Consider the following 19,326-nt stretch of genomic DNA (forward strand, 5'->3'; position numbering starts at 1 on the left):
TTCCCCTGGTGCCCAGGAAGCCCAATTCCATCCCTCCTGTCTCACTGCCCGCTGGCAGTGAGAGCAGTTACTTTTTCTCCTTTGAAAAGTACAGAGAGCTGGAGAAGGAAGTGAGAAAAGCGACGTTCTCTCCCACTTCCTCTTTCAGCTCTATGTGCTGATCAAGATATAGACTAATTCTGCCAGTTCTGACCTTTGTATAGATCCCTTAAGAAAAGCAAAGTTTGTCTCTTTCCATCTCTGAGAGGAGACAGTTCCAGGGGACAGGGATGGTTAGTGATTGGAAGTTTGGTACCCCCTAGAGATGGCAGAGAAGTTTGATTCAGTTCACATTTCAATCCAAATCTATCAAACTCGCACTTTCTGAAACTATTTCAGAACCATAACACAGCCATGCTTCAAAATTCGCACTCATCCAAATTTTGCAATGCAGTTCTCCACCCACAAAATGTTTGCAAAAATGCAGATATTCAGGGGGAATGTGCATAAAAATGAATACTTGAGTGAAAACTAATGTGAAAATGCATTGGATAAAATGAGAAATCGCTTGTAAAATATGTATATTAGCCTACAAAAATGTGTTTTATTAGGAGAAATTCACACTAAAAAGCTGGAGAATTCATGGGGATTATTTTAAAGGGAAAAAAATCACAAATTGCTGTAGAAATGCGGAGAACTGAATAAAGACTGGAAAAAGGATAAACATTGAGAACCAAAGTTGACAGATCTTCCCATCCCTGGTACCCACAGTGCTCACTCAAAGATCCAAATGCACCCAAGGGGGCCTAAAAGCTTGCTGACCCCTGCGTCAGGGCAAACTATGCAGTAGCCTGGCTCAGCTCCATCCAGACAATGCAGGGAGGTTCCAAACAGCACACTCACTTGTTATCCCCTCGGTCATAATATCAGTCATTTTGCAACAAGACGACAGCATGCGCATGCTCAGCTGATCCACCACCAGCACCTGAGAGAGAAAGGGAAAGACGTCACACATAATTGTCCCATCCTTGGCTTGGCGTTGGACTGAAATTGTCTTGCATATGACCGTCTTCCCCATTAGCTGATGATGATGATGACCACTGTTGTTGTTATTTTGATTTCTTACCCACCTGTCAGCATAAGGTCCCAGGGCGGGTTCTAGCAACTGAAAGATGCAATGTTGATATCAGTCCAGAACTAATTATAGTCAAGCTAATCGGGTAGGTCCTATTTAAACCTGTTATTGCTTGTCTTAATTGTCATGGTTTTAACTGGTTTGTCCTATTGTACATTTTAATTAAGGGAGTTTTAACTGTAATTTGGTATTTTAATCATGTATGTACTTTATAAGTGATTTTATGATTTTACGACTCTTAGAAACCATTCTGGCATATATGCGGTATATCAGTCAACCAATCCTCATCATCATCTTCATCATCATCATATCTCTCAGGTGTCAAAGGCCAGGGTGCAGAGGCGTGTCTTCAGCTTACGATGGAAATGATATAATGAAAATGCCAAACACACTTCTGAAGATCCAGGGGGGTCTTAATGCCCTACCCCCTCCTCCAAGGGAGATGGTACTTCCTCCAATTAAGCATTAATTGAGCCTTTTCCAACTTTGGGGTCCCTAGATGTCACTAGAATAGAACTCCTGTCAACCCCAGCCAACATGACCAATGGTCAGGATTTATGGGAACTGCAGTCCAGCAACATCTGGGGACTGAAAGGTTGGGAAAGGCTTCATTAATCACTCCCTGGCCCCATCCAGCCAATCGCCCTCTCAAGTGTCAAGGGAAATTTCTCGGCAAAAGCCCAGCAACCTCTCCTGGTGAAATCTCCCTGAAGGTCAAACCTCTTGGAAGAATGGGAGATACCCCTTCAATAACATGGTGGTCTGAAACCATGTGCCAAGTTTTAAAAACATTTCTCCAACGCCTTAGGGACTAGGAACATATGGGTTTTGGAAATGGAAATGGACTACCTTCAAGTTGATTCCGACTTATGGCGACGCTATGAATAGGGTTTTCATGGTAAGCGGTATTCAGAGCAGGTTTACCATTGCCTTCCCCTGAGGCTGAGAGGCAGTAACTGGCCCAAGGTCACCCAGTGAGCTTGGGGGGGCTGTTATTTGGTAAAAACATGATGACTTAGTCACTGTTTTCCATTCTCTGTGAACCTCCAGACTAGACTACTCCAACGTGCTCTACATGGGGCTGCCCTTGAACCACAGAATAGTAGTGTTGGAAGGGGCCTATAAGGCCACTGAGTCCAACCCCAATGAAGACAATTCAGGAACACCAACTGGTCCAAAATGTGGCAACCAGATTACTAGCTGGGGTTCCGTTTAGAATGCACATAACCCCTGTTTTAAAACAGCCGCACTGGCTGCCAGGCCGTTTCCAGGCTCAGTTCAAGGTGCTCACATTACCCATGTTTAAAGCCCTAAATGACTTTGGCTCCAAATATCTGAATGACCCTCTCCACCCCTACCAACTTTCTGGGGTGTTAAGATCTGCAGAGGGGGCTCTCTTGATAGTTCTGCCACCCACAGAAATGTGGGGAATAGAGGCCTGGGAGACAGCTTTCTCTGCTGCAGCACCTAAATTGTGGGACTCCCTCCCTGGAGAGGTGCATCTTGAGTCTTCAGTGTACTGCTTCCGGTGCACACCGAAGATGCACCTCTTTACTTCGGCCTTTGGCAGTTAACATGTTTTGGTTTTGCGGGACCCACCTCTTTCATTGAACTTATATTGCTCTGTTCCATCTGGAGTGGATTTACTTGTTTTATCGTCGTTATGGTTTCATCTGTGTGCATCATCATCATCATCATCAATTTCATTGATGATCTGCTTTCAACGGAGTCATCTCAAAGTTATTTACAATGCAATAGAAAATACAGAAACGATTGCATGTGTACAAACAGTTAAAACAATTGCATATTCAAGATTTATTTCATAGAAAGCAATTGTAATCTGTGCCGGGACTTTCTGGTGAAGCGTGGGTTAAGAAATAAACTGAAATAAATCAATAAACTGAAGTAGTTTCTCCAGATGCAAACGCCTGAATCAGACCGTGGGCCCGTGTGATAAATTCTACAGAATCTGCACACCCTTCCACCGCACCAAGAGGTTCACATCAAACTACTAAAGGTGAGACAAAGTAGCGGATGGTTAAGTGGAATCACAACAGAACTGAGTACACACACATGCTGATTTCTGCTAACACACGATCCGTCGAGATCAAGCCTCTCACCTTCCATTCACCCTTCTTCTTCACCTTCTTTATCACATCAGCCATAATTTCTGAAGGAAAGAAAGAAAACATGGATCAGAAAATAAAAGGCCAATTCATTTGACGCCCTCTCACAAGGCCCACAGCTGAGATCTGTCCACCTCCCATTCTACCACCTTAAAAGGCCCAATTGTCACTGAGCATGGTTTATTCTGTGCTTCACCACCACCACCCAGCCTAAATTTGCTGAGCAAACATCAGTGGCTACTATCTGTGGATGGCTATGTCTTAGCTCCACCATCAGAGGCGGCATGCTTCTAAATACCAGTTGCTAGAAACCGCAGGAGAGGAGAGCCGTCTTGCACTCAGGTCCTGCTTGGAGACTTCCCATAATGGGCATCTGGTTGGCCACTGTGAGAACAGGATGCCAGACTAGATGCGCCACTGTCCTGATCCTGCAGGCTCTTCTCATGTTCTTAAAGGGTAGCCACTCCTGGTCTACACAGACAGATTCTGGCCAGGATTTCAGGCTGGGTCTCTTCCACCCATCCAGGCAGATGCCCGGGACTAGACTTGAGACCTTCTGCATGCAAAGCAGATGTTCTGCCACTGAACCACGGCCCTTCCCATTCCTGAGCCACCTAGATGTGTCGAGTATTCTCATCCTCTTGTGGATGTTAGGAAGAAAGGAGGCGAGAAAGGCATCTGGTTGACCGCTGTGAGAACAGGATGTTGGGCCGCCAGCAGGACTCTTCTCTTCAGCTGGCACACGGCCCTTTCCCTGCCCTGAACTTTTTTTTTTTTAACTAAAGGGTAACAGTAAGGAGTCAAAGGGAAAAGAGAAAGACGGAGGAAGGAAGGAAGGAAGGAAGGAAGGAAGGAAGGAAGGAAGGAAGGAAGGAAGGAAGGAAGGAAGGAAGGAAGGAAGGAAGGAAGGAAAAATAACAAAGGATAGAAACAGAAAGGGTAGAAGAGAGGGGGGGGGAATGAAAAAATAGAAGGTGCTTTGAAAAGGGGAAATATGTTAATTGCCCTCCCTCCAAATTATCTCCCTTCCCTGTAGCTGGGTACCAAGGGTTGCATCCAAGTCAGAAGAGAACCACTGAAATTCATGACCCTAAATTAGTCAGGCTCATCTATTTCAATGGGTTTACTCTGAACACAACCCCAAGACTCCCTCCCCAAACTATATATAACTGAGGGACTGAGCCTCCATAAACTTGGGCCGATTAATTTCAAAGGGTCTACTATTAATAGACCTGAAATTAACAAACCTAAGCTAGCTGTATGGCTCTACTCTGAGCAGGACTAAAGCTGGATAAAACCCAATAAAACAAATCCCACAGATGCACACTTATATGCACTTCCCTATTTGAGTAAGCCCAATTGAATACATTGGGACTTGCTTCTGAGAAAACAAATGTAAGATTGCACTATAAATATCTTTACAGGTTGTGTAAATAATAAACATATTTGATAGTCATGCTTATATAAATATTTCTTCATACTATGTCCCAATTAGTATCTGATTTCACAGTATGGTTGTACATCATTATTTCCTCTACATTTTAAGTGTGCCCTTCTTCCTTGGGGTGGTCATGGTACCCCTGTTGTTTTCATCCTGAGGGGCAGATTAGACTGAGAGATGATGGGTAGTCCATGGTCACCCAGTAAACCTTATAGCTCATTTCCATTTTTAAAAATTAATTAAAACGATTTACATGAAGGCAAAGTTTATTAAGTAGATCCACACAATACGTTCAAAGCACATCCTACTCACATTTAAAGTGCATGACTTTCCCTAAAGAATCCTGGGAAGTGTAGTTTCCCCCTCATAGTTCCCACCACCCTTCACAAACTACAGTTCCCATGATTCTGTAGGGGGATTCATGTGCTTCAAATGTGTGTTGAATGTGCTTTAAATGATGGTGTGGATCTGCACTAGGTATGATGTGCATTCATTAGTGAATTGAAAAGAACAATTTTAAAAGTTTTTTAAAAAACATGGAAGGGTTGTAGCTCAGTGGTAGGACATATGCTTTGCATACAAAGGTCCAAAATTCAATTTCTGGAAAAGACTATTGCCTGGGATCCAGGAGAGCCAATGCTAGTCCATGTCATCAGTAGTCAGCTAGATGGCACCAAATGGCCTGAGTCGGTATAAGCCAGATTCCTTTGTTCCTAAAAATGGAAAGAGAACCAAGGGCCATAGTGACTCTAAAATTTATTTGTGTGTTTTATTTACAGCATTTATATACCGCTTTGTTGTAGAAAATCTCAAAGCAGTTTACAGAAAGAATTAAAAGAATGAGTTAAAAACAGATAAAAAACACAATAGCTTCTATATGCCTGGGTAGGCTAAACGAACATGTTTTTAGCAGATGCTGAAAAGAGTACAGTGAAGGCATCTGCCTAATGTCAATAGGCAGGGAGTTCCAAAGTGTAGGTGCTGCTACACAAAAGGACTGATTTCTTACAAGAGCAGAACTAGTACTATGTGGCACCAGTAACATGGAAAGCACACCTTGAACTTGGCCTGGTAGCAAATCAGTGATCAGTGCAGATTTCAGAGCAGAGGTATTATGTGCTGATAGGGTCTCATTCATGTTAGCAATCATGCCACAATATTCTGCACTAACTGTAGCCCCCAGGTCAGGTTGTGCTGCATGGGGACAAGCCTTTTGAGACCTATCCCAGTCTTAGAAACTAGGCTAGTAGGGTAGAAAGGTCACATTAGCATACAATGCTCCACTCACTTTTTGTGGCCCTTGAAAGGTTGCCCAGAACATAATGCGGCCCTTGGGGCTGAAAAAAAGTCACCATCCCTGACTTAGTCAACAGTACTAATAATTCTTGCACTGCAGGAAAGGGGTCATAATCTGCACGCATACACACACACACACACACACACACACAAACACACACCGGTTTCTCATTCCAAAACTTCCTAAGTAATTTTTGTTCAGATCTGTTCACCCTTTGTCTTCCTCGCTTTACCCATAAAATGTAGGTTAAAGAGTTGTTTGTTCCTGTGGTTTAGGGTGTCATTCTTCAACAAGGGAGTTGTTTCACCCATTCCACCCCTGTATTTTGCAAAAAGTATCTCACCTGCTATTATAAAACAAAACAGCAGTTTCTCTTTATCCTACGGGACAGCATCTTCCAAATGAATTAGTAAGACAATTTAGGCTCCGAGCGTACGGAATGTTGTGCTATTTTGCAACATATTCAAAATTTGCACTAAAAAGTTATCAAACTTTCACAACAACTTTAACAAAAAAGAAACCACCAACTGATACAGAAATGCGGAGAACTGAAGGCGAGAAAGCAAAACTGACAGAGCCATCCATTCCAATCATTGACAGTGGCGGTAAACTGAAAAACAACAAGGATAACATTTTGGTTTCACTTTTGAGAAAGGCAAAACCCTTGTTTCTTTCAACAGATCACTTTGGGGACAAAAGGGGGAAGCTCTTTCCCCTCGCACCCCCCCTGCTTTCCAGGTGGAGGGCAGGTATTTCCAAGATGAAAACACACCATCAGACTCAGCAACAAGAAACAACAGGCTCTGTTGTTTGTACAGAACATCCCACCTCCCGGCATGATCTAGACCAAACCGCAGCCGACTGTCAACTTCCCGTTTGTGAGGCCTGGTCTACGCAAGCAACAGCACTGGCGCGGGGGGGGGGGGAGAATAGTAGATCTTACCACTTCAGATCACAGTGTGGAAGGAAATACCATTTTTGAATGACTCCTTTGTTTTTAATGTTTTGTTTTTAGATCTCCTTATGAGTAGAACCCACTTCAGGGAGAAAGGTTCCAGCGTTGGACTCCTGCAGTTGAAAAGGGGTGCAGCCCTTTCTACCGTTCCTGGACTGTTATCACCTCATTTTGAAGGCCCCTGAGATTGGTACAGTCCTTTCTACCACACCAGGACTGTACCACCTTATTTGCACTGCACGTGAGTTTCTAACCTCCAATTAAGCAAGGGAAACACACACCGCACACAGCTTTCTGCTTGGACAGCTCCTGTTCCACTCTGCACGACAAGAAAAGTCCTAGGAGGTGTACAGAAGCAAGTGGAATACAGCTCTCCCAGGAATCTCTGGATGGTGAAGAGGCTGTAGCGCACCAGCTTTGCATGCAGAGAGTCCCAGGTTTAATCCCTGGCAAGCTAAAAGTCGGTTGGTTATGCAAAAGCTTTCCTTGACATCTTGGAGAGCTGCTGCCACTCAAGAGAAAGGTGGCTTGGCGTCCTACTTTAAGAACGCAAGAGCCTGTTGGGTCAGGTCAAAGGCCCAGCTAATCCAGCATCTTGTTCTCACAGTGGCCAGCCAGTTGCCCTAAAGGGAAACCTGCAAGCAGGACCAGAATGCAACAGCGCACTCCCCACCAGCAACAGGTATTCAGAAGCATACTGCCTCTGACCATGGAAGGAGAGCATAGCCGGTGTGGCTAGCAGCTATTGAGAGCTGTACCCTCCATGAATCTGTCCAATCCTCTTTGGACGCCAACAAGTTGGTGGCCAGCACTGTCTCCTTTGGGAGCAAATTCCACAGTTTAACTTTGCATGAAGAAGCCCTTTCTTCTGTCTGTCCTGAATCTGCCAACCTTCAACTGCACTGGATGTCCACGAGTTCTAGTGTTATGAGAGAGAGAGAGAGAAAACCTTTCCTCTGTCCACTTTCTCTGTGCCATGCCTAATTTTATACTTCTATCATGTCACCTCTGACTCGCCTTTCCTCTAAACTAAAAAGCCCCAAACGCTGCAACCTTTCCTTGTAGGGGAGTCGCGCCATCCCGTTGATCATTGTGGCCGCCCTTTTCTGAATCTTGTCCAACTCTGCCATATCCTTTTTGAGGCCAGGCAACCGCAACCGTACGCGGTATTGCAAGGGCAGACAGCGCATAGATCAAGGCTGGGAGCATCGGGCCTTCCAGATGTTGTGGGACCACAACGCCCATCGTCCTTAACCGTTGGAATGATGGGATTTAGAGTTCGACAGCATCTGGAGGGCCGAAGGTTCCCCAAGCCCTGGAAGAAAGAGACAGTGCTCTGTTTGAACTGTTTGATCCAAGAGTGCTTTAAAAAATAAAAGGCCATCAGAACGGAAAACAAGAGGAGACTTGAAGTTGCTCATCAACAGAGAGCAGCCAGACAGCAGGCCGGGCTGCCCCATGCGATACAGTCTTGCACCTCTATTTAAATTATAACCACCGTTTCTGCATTTGCAATGCCTAGTGCCCATTGGGGCTGGTGGGGCGGAAGGCAGAGAACCTGACAACCAGTAGGGTAATGGCAAATTCAGAGGTGCAAGGTCCCTTCATGATAGTCACAGCCGCACACCCCTCCCCCCTTTTTCGCTGATGGGTTGAGAATGAGATCCTTGTTAATGCCTTCTCCCGCAACAACAGGAACCAATGAGCATGAAAGAGGAGAGTGTTATCTACTGAGAGGAGTCTTCTCAGTGGCTGACTCACTTCCTTTCGCTTTGATTGACTCCAATCAGCAGGAAAGGACAAGGGAGCCCATTAGAAGACTCTTCTCAGTGGTTGACATACTCCCCTTTCATAATGATTGGCTCACGGGATGCTGGAGACATAGGGACCCTGCTCCCAAAAAAGTAAGGGGTCTAAGACTCCCCAAAACCCTGGATGACTAGACCCATGCCAACAACAAATGAAGCCAGAGTCTATGGGCTATATCTAGCTAAGTCCTAAGCTCATGAATTTCAGTGGGTCCACTCTGAGCAGAACTTAGCTGACTACATACAACCCAGTGATAGGCAGAGCAAGCACAATTTGCAGCAAAACATAATTTGGCCATCTAGTTTTGTCCCCATCCTCCTCTCTGCTGAGTTCTGCATGAGCTACACTGAGACAGAGGAGCAGGGAGCTGGCAAACAGTGTTACCCCGCTGGACTGGTTTTGAGAAAGGAGGTAGGCAAGTGAGGGCTGGCTGAGAGCAGGCTGGGGGTTGGTGGTGTTCCAGTAGCCCTAACGGGCCAGCCTCCACTGCCTAGACATATCAATTGGTACATTTTCATTTTATGCAAATATCCATTTTGGTTTTTTGATGATGGGAGATGCTCTTTTGGAGATGTGCAAAGTGGCTACCCTTCCACAGCACAACACAATTTGGCCCTCTCAGCCATTTTTCATGCCGGGCTCTTGATCCTCAGAGCTGCATTGCAGCATCACTCAGGACACTCGCTCCGCTTTCAGCTCAGGAATGCCTTACAAGAAACAACGGGGGTGGGAAGGGAGGTGCTTCCTTAAAATTAAAAAAAAAAGGCTGCACACATACATCTACTAGGATGTTCCCATTTCCAAGTATCGTTGGATGGGTTTTTTTTCATGCAGACGACGGGAGGGGGGCTAACCTCTCAAAAATATACTCTCATGTCCTTTGGAGGAGGAAGAGGAAAACATAAGCGGGGAACCTGAGAGTCAATCGAGAGGAGACAACTCCTGCAAGTATGGATAAAAACGGACATAGCCACTGTGACACTGCTAAAATGCCATATAAAAAATACTTTGTACATAACCTGACTAATCGCTCATTGTTATCTTTTGATTCACAACTGTTACTAAATTTAGCTGCCATTTGATCTTAACTTAAAGGTATTGTTTTTATATTTTTCATCATCTCCCAGGTGAACCAAATCTAAGCATATCAATTAATCCATCAATAAACTCTCCTGCAGACTTAAATCAATATATAGCAACGAGTCAATTAAATAACCAATCTCAGTTAAACAAACTGTCACATTTGACTGAAGAAAGACCACACTGAAAAGGATATCCAACAATCGAATCCTCAGTTGCAGAAGACAAACTTTTTCAAAACCACTCAACAATCTCACATTATTACAGGACAAAACTATCGCAAAGCGTTAGAGGCAAATGTTGCCAACAAAGTGTTTTCAAAAGCAAAACGCTCAATCTTAGCAAGCGGAACAACAATGTAATGTTAATGTTTATTTATACCCCACCTTTCCCGCAAGGCCCTCAAGGCGGCTTACAGAAAAAGTAAACACAAATCTACAAATATATCAACAAGGCAATACACACAAAAAAAATACATCAATAAGCAATGCATTGTACAAAAAATTAAATTAAATAGCAAATAACATTAAGGAAAAAAAATATCCAGGAAAGGCATTCTGTCACGCCTGAACTTACAACTATTTCAACAATGACATCGTCAACAATGACCAGCTTTAAATATCTGGTATATCCAAAATGACCACCATTTGAGGGATACAAGGCTTGTCCCTTGGGCAAAGGACACCACTGGATTTAGGCGATACTGGTTTCTGGCAGCACATCAAAATCACGTTTTTGTACCCTTTTAAGGTTCTGTCGCTGTTTCCAAAATAGAAGAAACAAGTGGAAGCTGCAACACAATATTGCACCGCAGATCACTCCTGTTCAGGGTTCCAGCCAGCTATGCCCCCTTTTCCAGGATACTCCATTCCATCCCCCCACCCCTCTTTCAACAAGCCTTTTAAGTAGAGACCTTATCTCAGTCTGCGTCTGTGCTGGAAATTGCTTTTAAATATTTGTAAGGCTTTTTTAAAAAAAAAGAAAGATGTTTTCAAAGATGTTTTAGAGTGTTTTGTTTGCTGCTCTGGGCTCCTTCTGGGAGGAAGGGCAGGATACAAATTTTATTAATTAATCAATCAATCAAACAGTAAACCTATACTGACTCACTTTGGAGCAAGGCCAGTTGACCTCAATGGGACTTGCTTCTTGAGTAGACATATGCAGCAGAGCCGGAGGAACTGGTGGCCTTGCAAATGTTGTTGGACTCCAACTCCCAACATACCTGATCATTGGCCATGCTGGCTGCGGCTGATGGGAGTTGCAGTCCAACAGCATCTTAAAGGGTAACAAACATGCAGGCAACCCACCATGCTTGCTTGAACATTAAGGGTCTTGTTGTAGGAATAAAAGCATCCCTCGCTTTCCAAAGAGGAACGCTCCTGGAACAGCCAGTGTGGTGTAGCGATTAGAGTGCCGGACTAAGACCTGGGAGGCTGGGGTTCAAGTCCCTAGTCAGTCACAAAGCCCGCTGGGTGAACTGGGACCAGTTATTCTCTCTCTCTCTCTCTCTCTCTCTCTCTCTCTCTCTCTCTCTCTCTCTCTCTCTCTCAGCCTAATCTACCTCATAGGGTTGTTGTGCGGATACAGAAGGGGAAGGAGAACCACAACGTATACCACATTGAGCTCCATAGAGGAAAATCAATAAGTAAATATAATACATAAATAAAGATGCCATGTTGGCCATATGCCAAGCAGAGCAAGCAGACACGTCTCCAAGCGAGGTGGCTGAGGAAGTCAAACTTGCACGGGTGCCAGCCAAATGCCTTCCAGGCACAAAACAAAATTACCAAGGGGTATGCTCGAAACACATATCAGGAAAGATGAAAATGAAGGCAGAGGTTTGCTGCGGATTTACCAAACTGCAGGCAAGCAGGATTTTAGGGCAGGGGTGGGGAAATTTGACCCTCCAAGCCTCTCTCTCTCTCTCTCTCTCTCTCTCTCTCTCTCTCCAGCCCTTGGTATTCTTCCCAGGCCACACCCCCTCCTCAGCCACACCCTCTTTCCCAAGGCCACACCCCTCACTTGCCCTGCTGTGTTTTTGCCTTGCTGGGATTTGCCCTTGAACTCTGATCGTACCTCTGGCTTGCCCAGATGGAGAATAGAGAGGGGTGCATGTAAAAACTAGCCTAATGTACCAAAGAAAAAATTTACATTTGTTGCTCCGCCCACCAATGGCATGACACCCCTGGAAGGTTGCCCAGAAGCCAATACAGCCCTTGGGCAGAAAAAGGTTCCCTACTCCTGCATTAGGAGTAGCTTCCCAAGAGGAAAAGGTGTTTGACAGTGGGGCAGAGTGTGGCGTGTTCTCCTTTGCTGGGAGTTATTTATTACAGGGGGCGGGCGGCCATCTCTCAGGAAGGCAGTAATTGAAAGATTTTTGTAGCGAGCAAGGTGGCTGGACTAGATGCCCTCCAAGATCCCTTCCACCTCTGTCCTCCTCCACCTTGATTTGTTAACTAAGGTTGCTTTAACGGTAGGACAGATTCACTTTCTACATGTCTTTATGTCGCCACCAGAAGTTACGCCCCCACGGCTCTGAAAAAGTGAATGAATTGCTTCGCAAGTTACTGAGCTATGGCTGATTCTGCCTCCTTCGCTATCAAAATCCTAACACCATTGCAGAACCTGACATCCACTGAACTCCTGAGGGGACCTCCCCAATGGGGAACAAAATACACGCAGAGAGACTCAGAATTACACCATTCAGATTATCACCTGTCTTACATCACATCCACACCATACATTTAGAACCACATTTAACACACATTGCTTTCCCGACAAGAATCCTAGGAATTGCAGTTTCTCTCTCTCCACGCACACAGAGAGAGAGCTATAATTCTTGACAAACTACAGCTCCCAGGACTCTTTGGGAGAAGAAATGTGCTTTAAATGTGCATTAACTGTGCTTAAAATGTGCTGTGTGGATGAGACTGTCCTCAGTGTAGCAACTGCCTTATCAAAGATGCTACACTGGGTGAGGAACTTTTTTTCAACCCGAGGACCACATTTGCTCCAAGGCGACTTTCCAGGGGCCACGTGCCAGTGATGGGCAAAGCCAGAGGCAAAAGTGGGCGCAGCAATAAATGCAAATACTCCCTTAGTAAAGCAGGTTAGTTTCTAAACAATCTCATGCACCCTCCTCCATCCAAGCAAGTCAGAGACATCACCATGGTTTAAAGATCCAGGTTTAAAGCATGGTTTAAAGATCAAAAACCACTTGCAAAGTAGAGCCAGTGAAGGGTGTGGTCTGGGGAGAGTTCTGAGGGCCGAACAGAGAGGCCTGAAGGGCCGCCTTTGGCCCTGGCCTGAAGTTCTCTGCTCCTGAGCGACACCATCAAGTCAGATGACAGCAAAGGAAGTTCACACAGAGGACACCAACAACGGAAGGCAGGAAATAACTCCATCGCCCTGAACACAAGGCATCCGGAAGCCGCAGCTGGAGAGGCTGCAAGGGCAGGACAAAGGATATGGCCAACGTCTTGCCTGCAGGCCCCGATGACAAACACAGGCAGAGGTCAAAACGTCTCCATGCAGCCCTCACGAAGCCACAACATCATTGCCTACAAACTGGGTTTTGCAACAGGAAACACACAGACCGCACACATGCCAAGGAAGGTGTTCGTTGTTGGCAAGTTCGACCCACTGAGACAAAAAGCAAGGTTCAAGGAAAGTGGTGGCCCTCCAGATGTTGCTGGATGCCAGCGTGGCTGAGGGCCAGAGACAATGGGAGCTGTGATCCAACGGCATCTAGAGGGCCACAGCTTCCCCACTCAGCCTTAAAAATATTGAGAGTCTGCTATGGAACTATCTTCATTCTGACGCTCATTTCCTGGTTTCATTCCAAGGGATAACCTAGACAAGACATTCGACACGCTTTCCTCTATTCAACCTTTGCCCCCTTCTTTTCAAATTGGGGTCACAGAGGGGGGGCAATCCAGAGTGGGTGCAAAGCATGGAGCAGGGTCGGTGAGGGATGAGTCCCAAGGGCCAGACAGAGAGGGCCAGAGGGCCACATTCTGCCACCACCACCCTCGCTGGCCCTGAGATTCCCCATCCCTGCGGTAAAAGAGGAAGATTGTTGGACACAAGAACAAGCAAGGATTGTCTTCTCACTGAGGTGGGTTTGATCAGGTTTTCAGCACAATTTCACAGGCCCCACTGTTGTCAAAAAAGGGAAATCAGAACTCTCACTGACATTAGGATTTGCCAAGACAGAAAATGCAAAGGGAGGACGAATTCAGGAGAGAGCTGAGCTTGCTGAACAATAAGGTAATATTTTTGAATGGGGAGGGCAGGGCATGCACAAGAAGGGCAACTCCTCACGTTACACTGGTGGCAAGTCTGTGTGTTGTATCCAGTGCAAGTCCTCTTCAGAGTAGTCCAACTGCAATCAATGGGTCTATTCCGAGTAGAATTTAGTTGGGTACAACCCATTGCGTGTTGCTATGGTTTGCACCCTTGATGAGGAGCTGCAACCTATCCTAGCTATTACAGATGGATTAAAAAGTGTATGGTAGCCCTAAGATCTTGCCTTTAGGTCAGTGGTGGGGAACCTGTGGCCCTCCAGGGGGTGTTGGACTACAACTCCCATCAGCCCCTGCCACCACGGCCAAAGATCAAGGATGATGGACGCTGTAGTTTCAGCAACATCTGGAGTGCCATAAGCTCCCCACCCTTTCTTCAAATGCAACAGAACCACCATCCCGCTCCTCAAGGGTAGATCTGCATCCAGGGCCAGCACCAGACTGCAATGGGCCCTCAAAGGCGGCAGCGACATGGCGGCCCTACTGCCCCTGTGGCGGAGGAGTTAAATAGACCTAGCCACGTTGACACGCTCTGAAAAACTCAAGTGGGCTTGGTAATGTAGCTATTAGAACATCTAAAGTATTAAATGTAGTTTTAATATATAATAGCTAGCAATCATGAATCATTATTAAAAACTATCATATGTGGCAATAAAGTATTCTTAATCCATTCCTTGCATTCAGATCTTATACTAGATCTTTCCCAAATGCATTTCAACCTGTAGAGGTCTTCAGTGGGTACTTTGGATTTTTGGTAGCTGGATGTTCCTGAACTCCTTTGGTATTTTTAGATCTTGTAAATAATAAATCTGGCAGACACCATAGATTGTACAGATGTGTATCTTGCTCAGTCTTTAAATTTAGACTGATGAAATGAATAGTAAGGATCCTTGATGATGCAGGCCTCTCAAATGCAACAGAATTACATATTTTATCACCCCTGCCGCCATCTTGGATGATGGCAAACATGTGCGTGCACCGCGCTGATGCAGCAATGTGGGAAGTGGTGCAGCCAGCCCGCACCAGCAGAAGGGGGGCTGTTGCCTGGGAGGGTGGTGCCTGCTCCACAATCCACACCAGCATCGGGTCACAGGGCACACACTCTGTGAGCCAGTGCTAGCACAAAGTAGGAGCTACTCACACCCACCACAGGAGCCCTTGTCACCCACAGGGGCCCTCAGACAGTGCCCAAACTGGCTGCCTGCTGGCACTGGGCCTGTTTACACCATGCATTTAAAGCACATCCAACACACTTTCAAACACACAACTTTCCTCAAAAGGACTGTAGTTTGTTATGGGTGCTAGGAAGCTGAAGCTCAGTGAGGTGGGAAAAACACATTTCCTTTGCACAGCGCCTGACAAAAAGATGGGGATAACATTTCTTTCTTAGAGCACAGGTTGTTTGCAATGCATCATCAAACTTGCGGAACTCATCAGTGCAAGATATGGCCAGTGGCCTCTGGCTTTGGGTTCAGTTTGAGAATATTCATGCAGCTCAGCATTTTCAACAGGATAAAACTGAAAGAGACATCTAACGTTCAGAGGCAGGATGCCACTGAACAGAGTTTGCTGGAGGATAAACAAGAGGGAATCACTGTCAGCTCACTTCCTGACAACCTGTTTATTGAGCATTCATCCCGATTTCTTTGTGCGGAGATCAGACACCAGCAGCTATTTATTGCACATTCGTTCAGATTTGGCGGCAGGGGTTAGATGTGTGGGGCGACAAGTGCCACTCCACATTTTCCACTGCATTTCCACTTGCTTCAAAAAGTGCAATTTGGGAGAGGCGGGGTAGAGAAGCAGGTTTGTTGTACAACACTTTCAAATCAGCTCTTGAATTTGAATTTGACAGTATGGGATCAAATCCCATCTGAAAATAGCAACACTCTGGAAGTGCCCTCACTATAAAGTTCTCCTTGATAACTTCCCTCAAGCATCTGTCTTGCAACTGAAGGACAATGGGATGTTGCACTAAATAAACGTCAAGCATTTAAACATTTACAGGTTGCTCTTTCAGATCTTGAAGGTAGCTTAAGACTGCATTCAACCATGTTCTCCTCAGAGTAGGCCTATTGAAATTAATGGACCCAAGTTAGTCATATTCATTCATTTCTATGGGTCTACTATGAGTATGAATAATGTTGGATGCAACCCTGTCAATCCGGGACACAGTGATGTTATAAAAAAAAGCAAGAAATAATAAATTAAACTAGCAGCAATAGCAGCTATACAGTGATGGAAAGTCATGGTCTGACTAGCGAAAAGTGGGAAAAAAAGAAAGTGGTAAAAAAAATGGATGTCAGATGAATACCTGCAAAATCAAGGAGCCACCACGGATAAGCCCCTGTTCTAAGTTGCCACCAATCTAGCCTACAAAAGGTGAGTGTGCCCAAGCAAAGACTCTTTTGACCGTATCAGATGACAGTCAGGTTTATATAGGCATAAGGCAGATGATCTGCTGTTACACCCTCTCTCCCCCCACACACACACACCATGCCTTTGAGAAATGAAAACTATGGCTTCTTAGCAGTACTCCAGAGCAGGGCTTTGACGTCTGTCCAATTTTCACATCATATCTGTCCCCACCAATAAAATTCATATCAGTGTCTTCATTTACAACTACGACCATTAGCTGCCACTATAATGCCACTATGTCAAAGTACAAAACACCTAAGAAGAAAAAATATAGAGCGTATGGGCTAGAGGTCACCAACATTAATACTGGAATGCTTCTAGCAAGAGAGAATGAAACATTCTGCTCCCATCCACACCATACTTTTAAAGCACCATTATGCCACTAACAGTCACAGTGAACTGAGGTTTGTTAAGGGTGCTGACCTCACAGGGCTACAATCCCCAGCACCCTTAACAAACTACAGTTCCCAGGATTCTCCATGATTGTTAAAGTGGCATAATAGTGGTATGACTACAAACAAAACTCTCTTTTTTTCATCCTGCTCCCTCTGAAAGTAAATCTTGCAGCAGAAGGGAGGAAGGAGGATTCCGTCCTGCCTTACAGAAAAGGGGGTGGGCTGGGGGGTTTTTGGGGGGAAGGAACCACTATCATTCCCCCTCCTTTAGCAGCACCTGATCTGTGTGCTTATCTTTCCAGAAGCATACAACAGTCAGGGAGAGTGGTGCAGAGCTGCCAGTCACCTCTCTCTCTCTCTGAACAGGTGATTCAGCGCAACATAAAGCCAGCCATAAATCTAAGAGAATAATTTCTCCCCCGCCATCATTCCCCCCGCCCCTCGCCAAGTCAATCCACCATGCACATCATCGCCAGCCTCATCTGACTGCAGAGCCCATCCTGTGTCGTAACATGCAGGGAAATAAATGTTTTCCTTCCTAAATACACAAAAAACTCCCCCCACAACCTTCTGCTTTGAGGAGTTTTCCCAACTACGTTTTTTCTATAAGAAAAAATAATAATTACAAAATAGTGTGTGTGTGTTTTAACGACTCTGGTATATTCTGGACAGCACTGCCTTTGAAAAGATGGCTTAACTGGAATTGTTGAAGACAGCCAGGGGATTTGAAGGAGCCATAGCAACAGACCTCCATTAAAAGTAACCACTGTCTTATCGCTTCCAGTATTTATTTGCGTACCTACATGAAACCAAAAGGATTGACTCGCATTGTCTGAACGCAAGGGCTCTGTACTTTCGACATATCACCAATGACCTATATAACCTATGCATTTTAGTATGCCTCTGAAACCTTGATTTTTATTTTTTTAAATAATCAAATAATCAAAACATTCCACACCTGAATATACTTTAAAATGCACAACCCAGAAAGTCGAGAGGAACAAAAATAGCATTTCAGTTCCGTGCGCAAAGCCCCCTTTCCCCAAATCAGAGCAAGCGCATATAAACTGAATTCTCATTTTGGGGGGGGGGAAAGGGGGGGAGACTTTCTATTATTGTTTTTATGATATGCTTTCATTCTAATGATTTGTCAGTTTTGCCGGATCCTTCCAGAGTATTTCCCTCCCCATAATTATGGTGTGCTTGCTTTATCGATGGTGGGGGGAGGGGGCAGAGAGGGAAAGACATGAGATATTACTGGGGAGAGGAGGGAAAGAGGAGAGAAGGGAAATAACAACCAGGATGCTTTGCACTGACTGCAGGATTTGCACTAGATTTTCCCTTGTGCATGGGAGGGCGGATAGGAAAGAGACTCAAGGACTGGATTTTTTGCAAACACCACCAAAAACGAACCTGGAAAAGCAAGCGGACTTCTTGGTCACCAAGGAAAAAATTACACACATATTCTCTGTCCCTGTTATAGATTGCAGGCCATGAAATAGATATAATTTGCAGCCACAGAAAGATCCATAAACACAGAGACACCCAGCCCTTCGCTCTCCACTGATCTGGGAAGGTGGGGAGTGCAAGGATCTGGGGAAAGATTTCATTTGATATGCCCCGATTAAAGAAACGGGAAGCCACAATAGTGTCGCGCCCCTTTTAAAGACGACTCGAGAATCGGGGGGGGGGGCGTCCAGAAAAGCCAGTGCTGTTTCTCTCGTCCCACCCCATTGCACACACTGCAGAAAAAAAGCCACCAGAGTCCCCCTCTGCCTCTTCGGTTGCATTCGCAAAACCTTTGTTTTAAGCGAACACCACCAATAACAAAAACAGATGCAAAATGGGGTATTTTTTTTAAAAAAGGGAGGGTGGAAGGGATCTCTTTCATCTATAGAATTCTCGACCATCTACCCCCCCAAAGAAAAACTCCTTGCAGACGCAGGCACCCCAAATAGATCCCTCTCCTCCCCACCCCCGCGCGCACGCACGCACAGAGATCTTTGATCATTGCATGCCCGCCAATTCTCCAGATCTACACATTATTCATTCTTGCAATCTTGGGAGGGGGGTCGGTAGAGAGAAAACCACTACCCATTCCATGAAAGCGGGCAGAGAGAAAAACGAAACAAAAGACAAACAGATCTTACTTTCTCCCACCACAGCTTTAAGCCCAGCGGGTGGCATGATGCTCCTCTTTTGGGGGGGGACGGGGGGTCCCCTCTTTCTTTTTTTCCCCCTGCTGCTGCTGCTGCTGCTGGTGGTCTCAAATCCTCACACGCTGCGCGCTGGCTGGCGTCTCAGCTGACGGCGAGAGGAGGAAGGCGGGCTGGGCGAGGATGCGGAGGAGGAAGAGGAGGAGGCGGTCCAGGCAGGGCGTGGCCGGA

General features: G+C 45.5%; 1 protein-coding gene across 2 annotated transcripts in view; it reads right to left on the reverse strand.

Annotated features, from left to right (window-relative positions):
• Positions 1–19,326, reverse strand: part of LOC133373754 (syntaxin-binding protein 1) — a 49,097-nt gene extending 29,771 nt beyond the window's left edge. For both annotated transcript variants that reach the window (XM_061603899.1, XM_061603898.1), the window contains exons 1-3: positions 19,090–19,326; positions 3,235–3,284; positions 883–964 (exon numbers count right to left, since the gene is read on the reverse strand). In XM_061603899.1, coding sequence (XP_061459883.1) covers positions 883–964; positions 3,235–3,284; positions 19,090–19,126 — 169 coding nt within the window. In that variant the 5' untranslated portion in view covers positions 19,127–19,326. The remainder of the gene's footprint in view (positions 1–882; positions 965–3,234; positions 3,285–19,089) is intronic.

Source organism: Rhineura floridana, chromosome 20 (assembly GCF_030035675.1).
Source record: "Rhineura floridana isolate rRhiFlo1 chromosome 20, rRhiFlo1.hap2, whole genome shotgun sequence".
Lineage (NCBI taxonomy): Eukaryota > Metazoa > Chordata > Lepidosauria > Squamata > Rhineuridae > Rhineura > Rhineura floridana.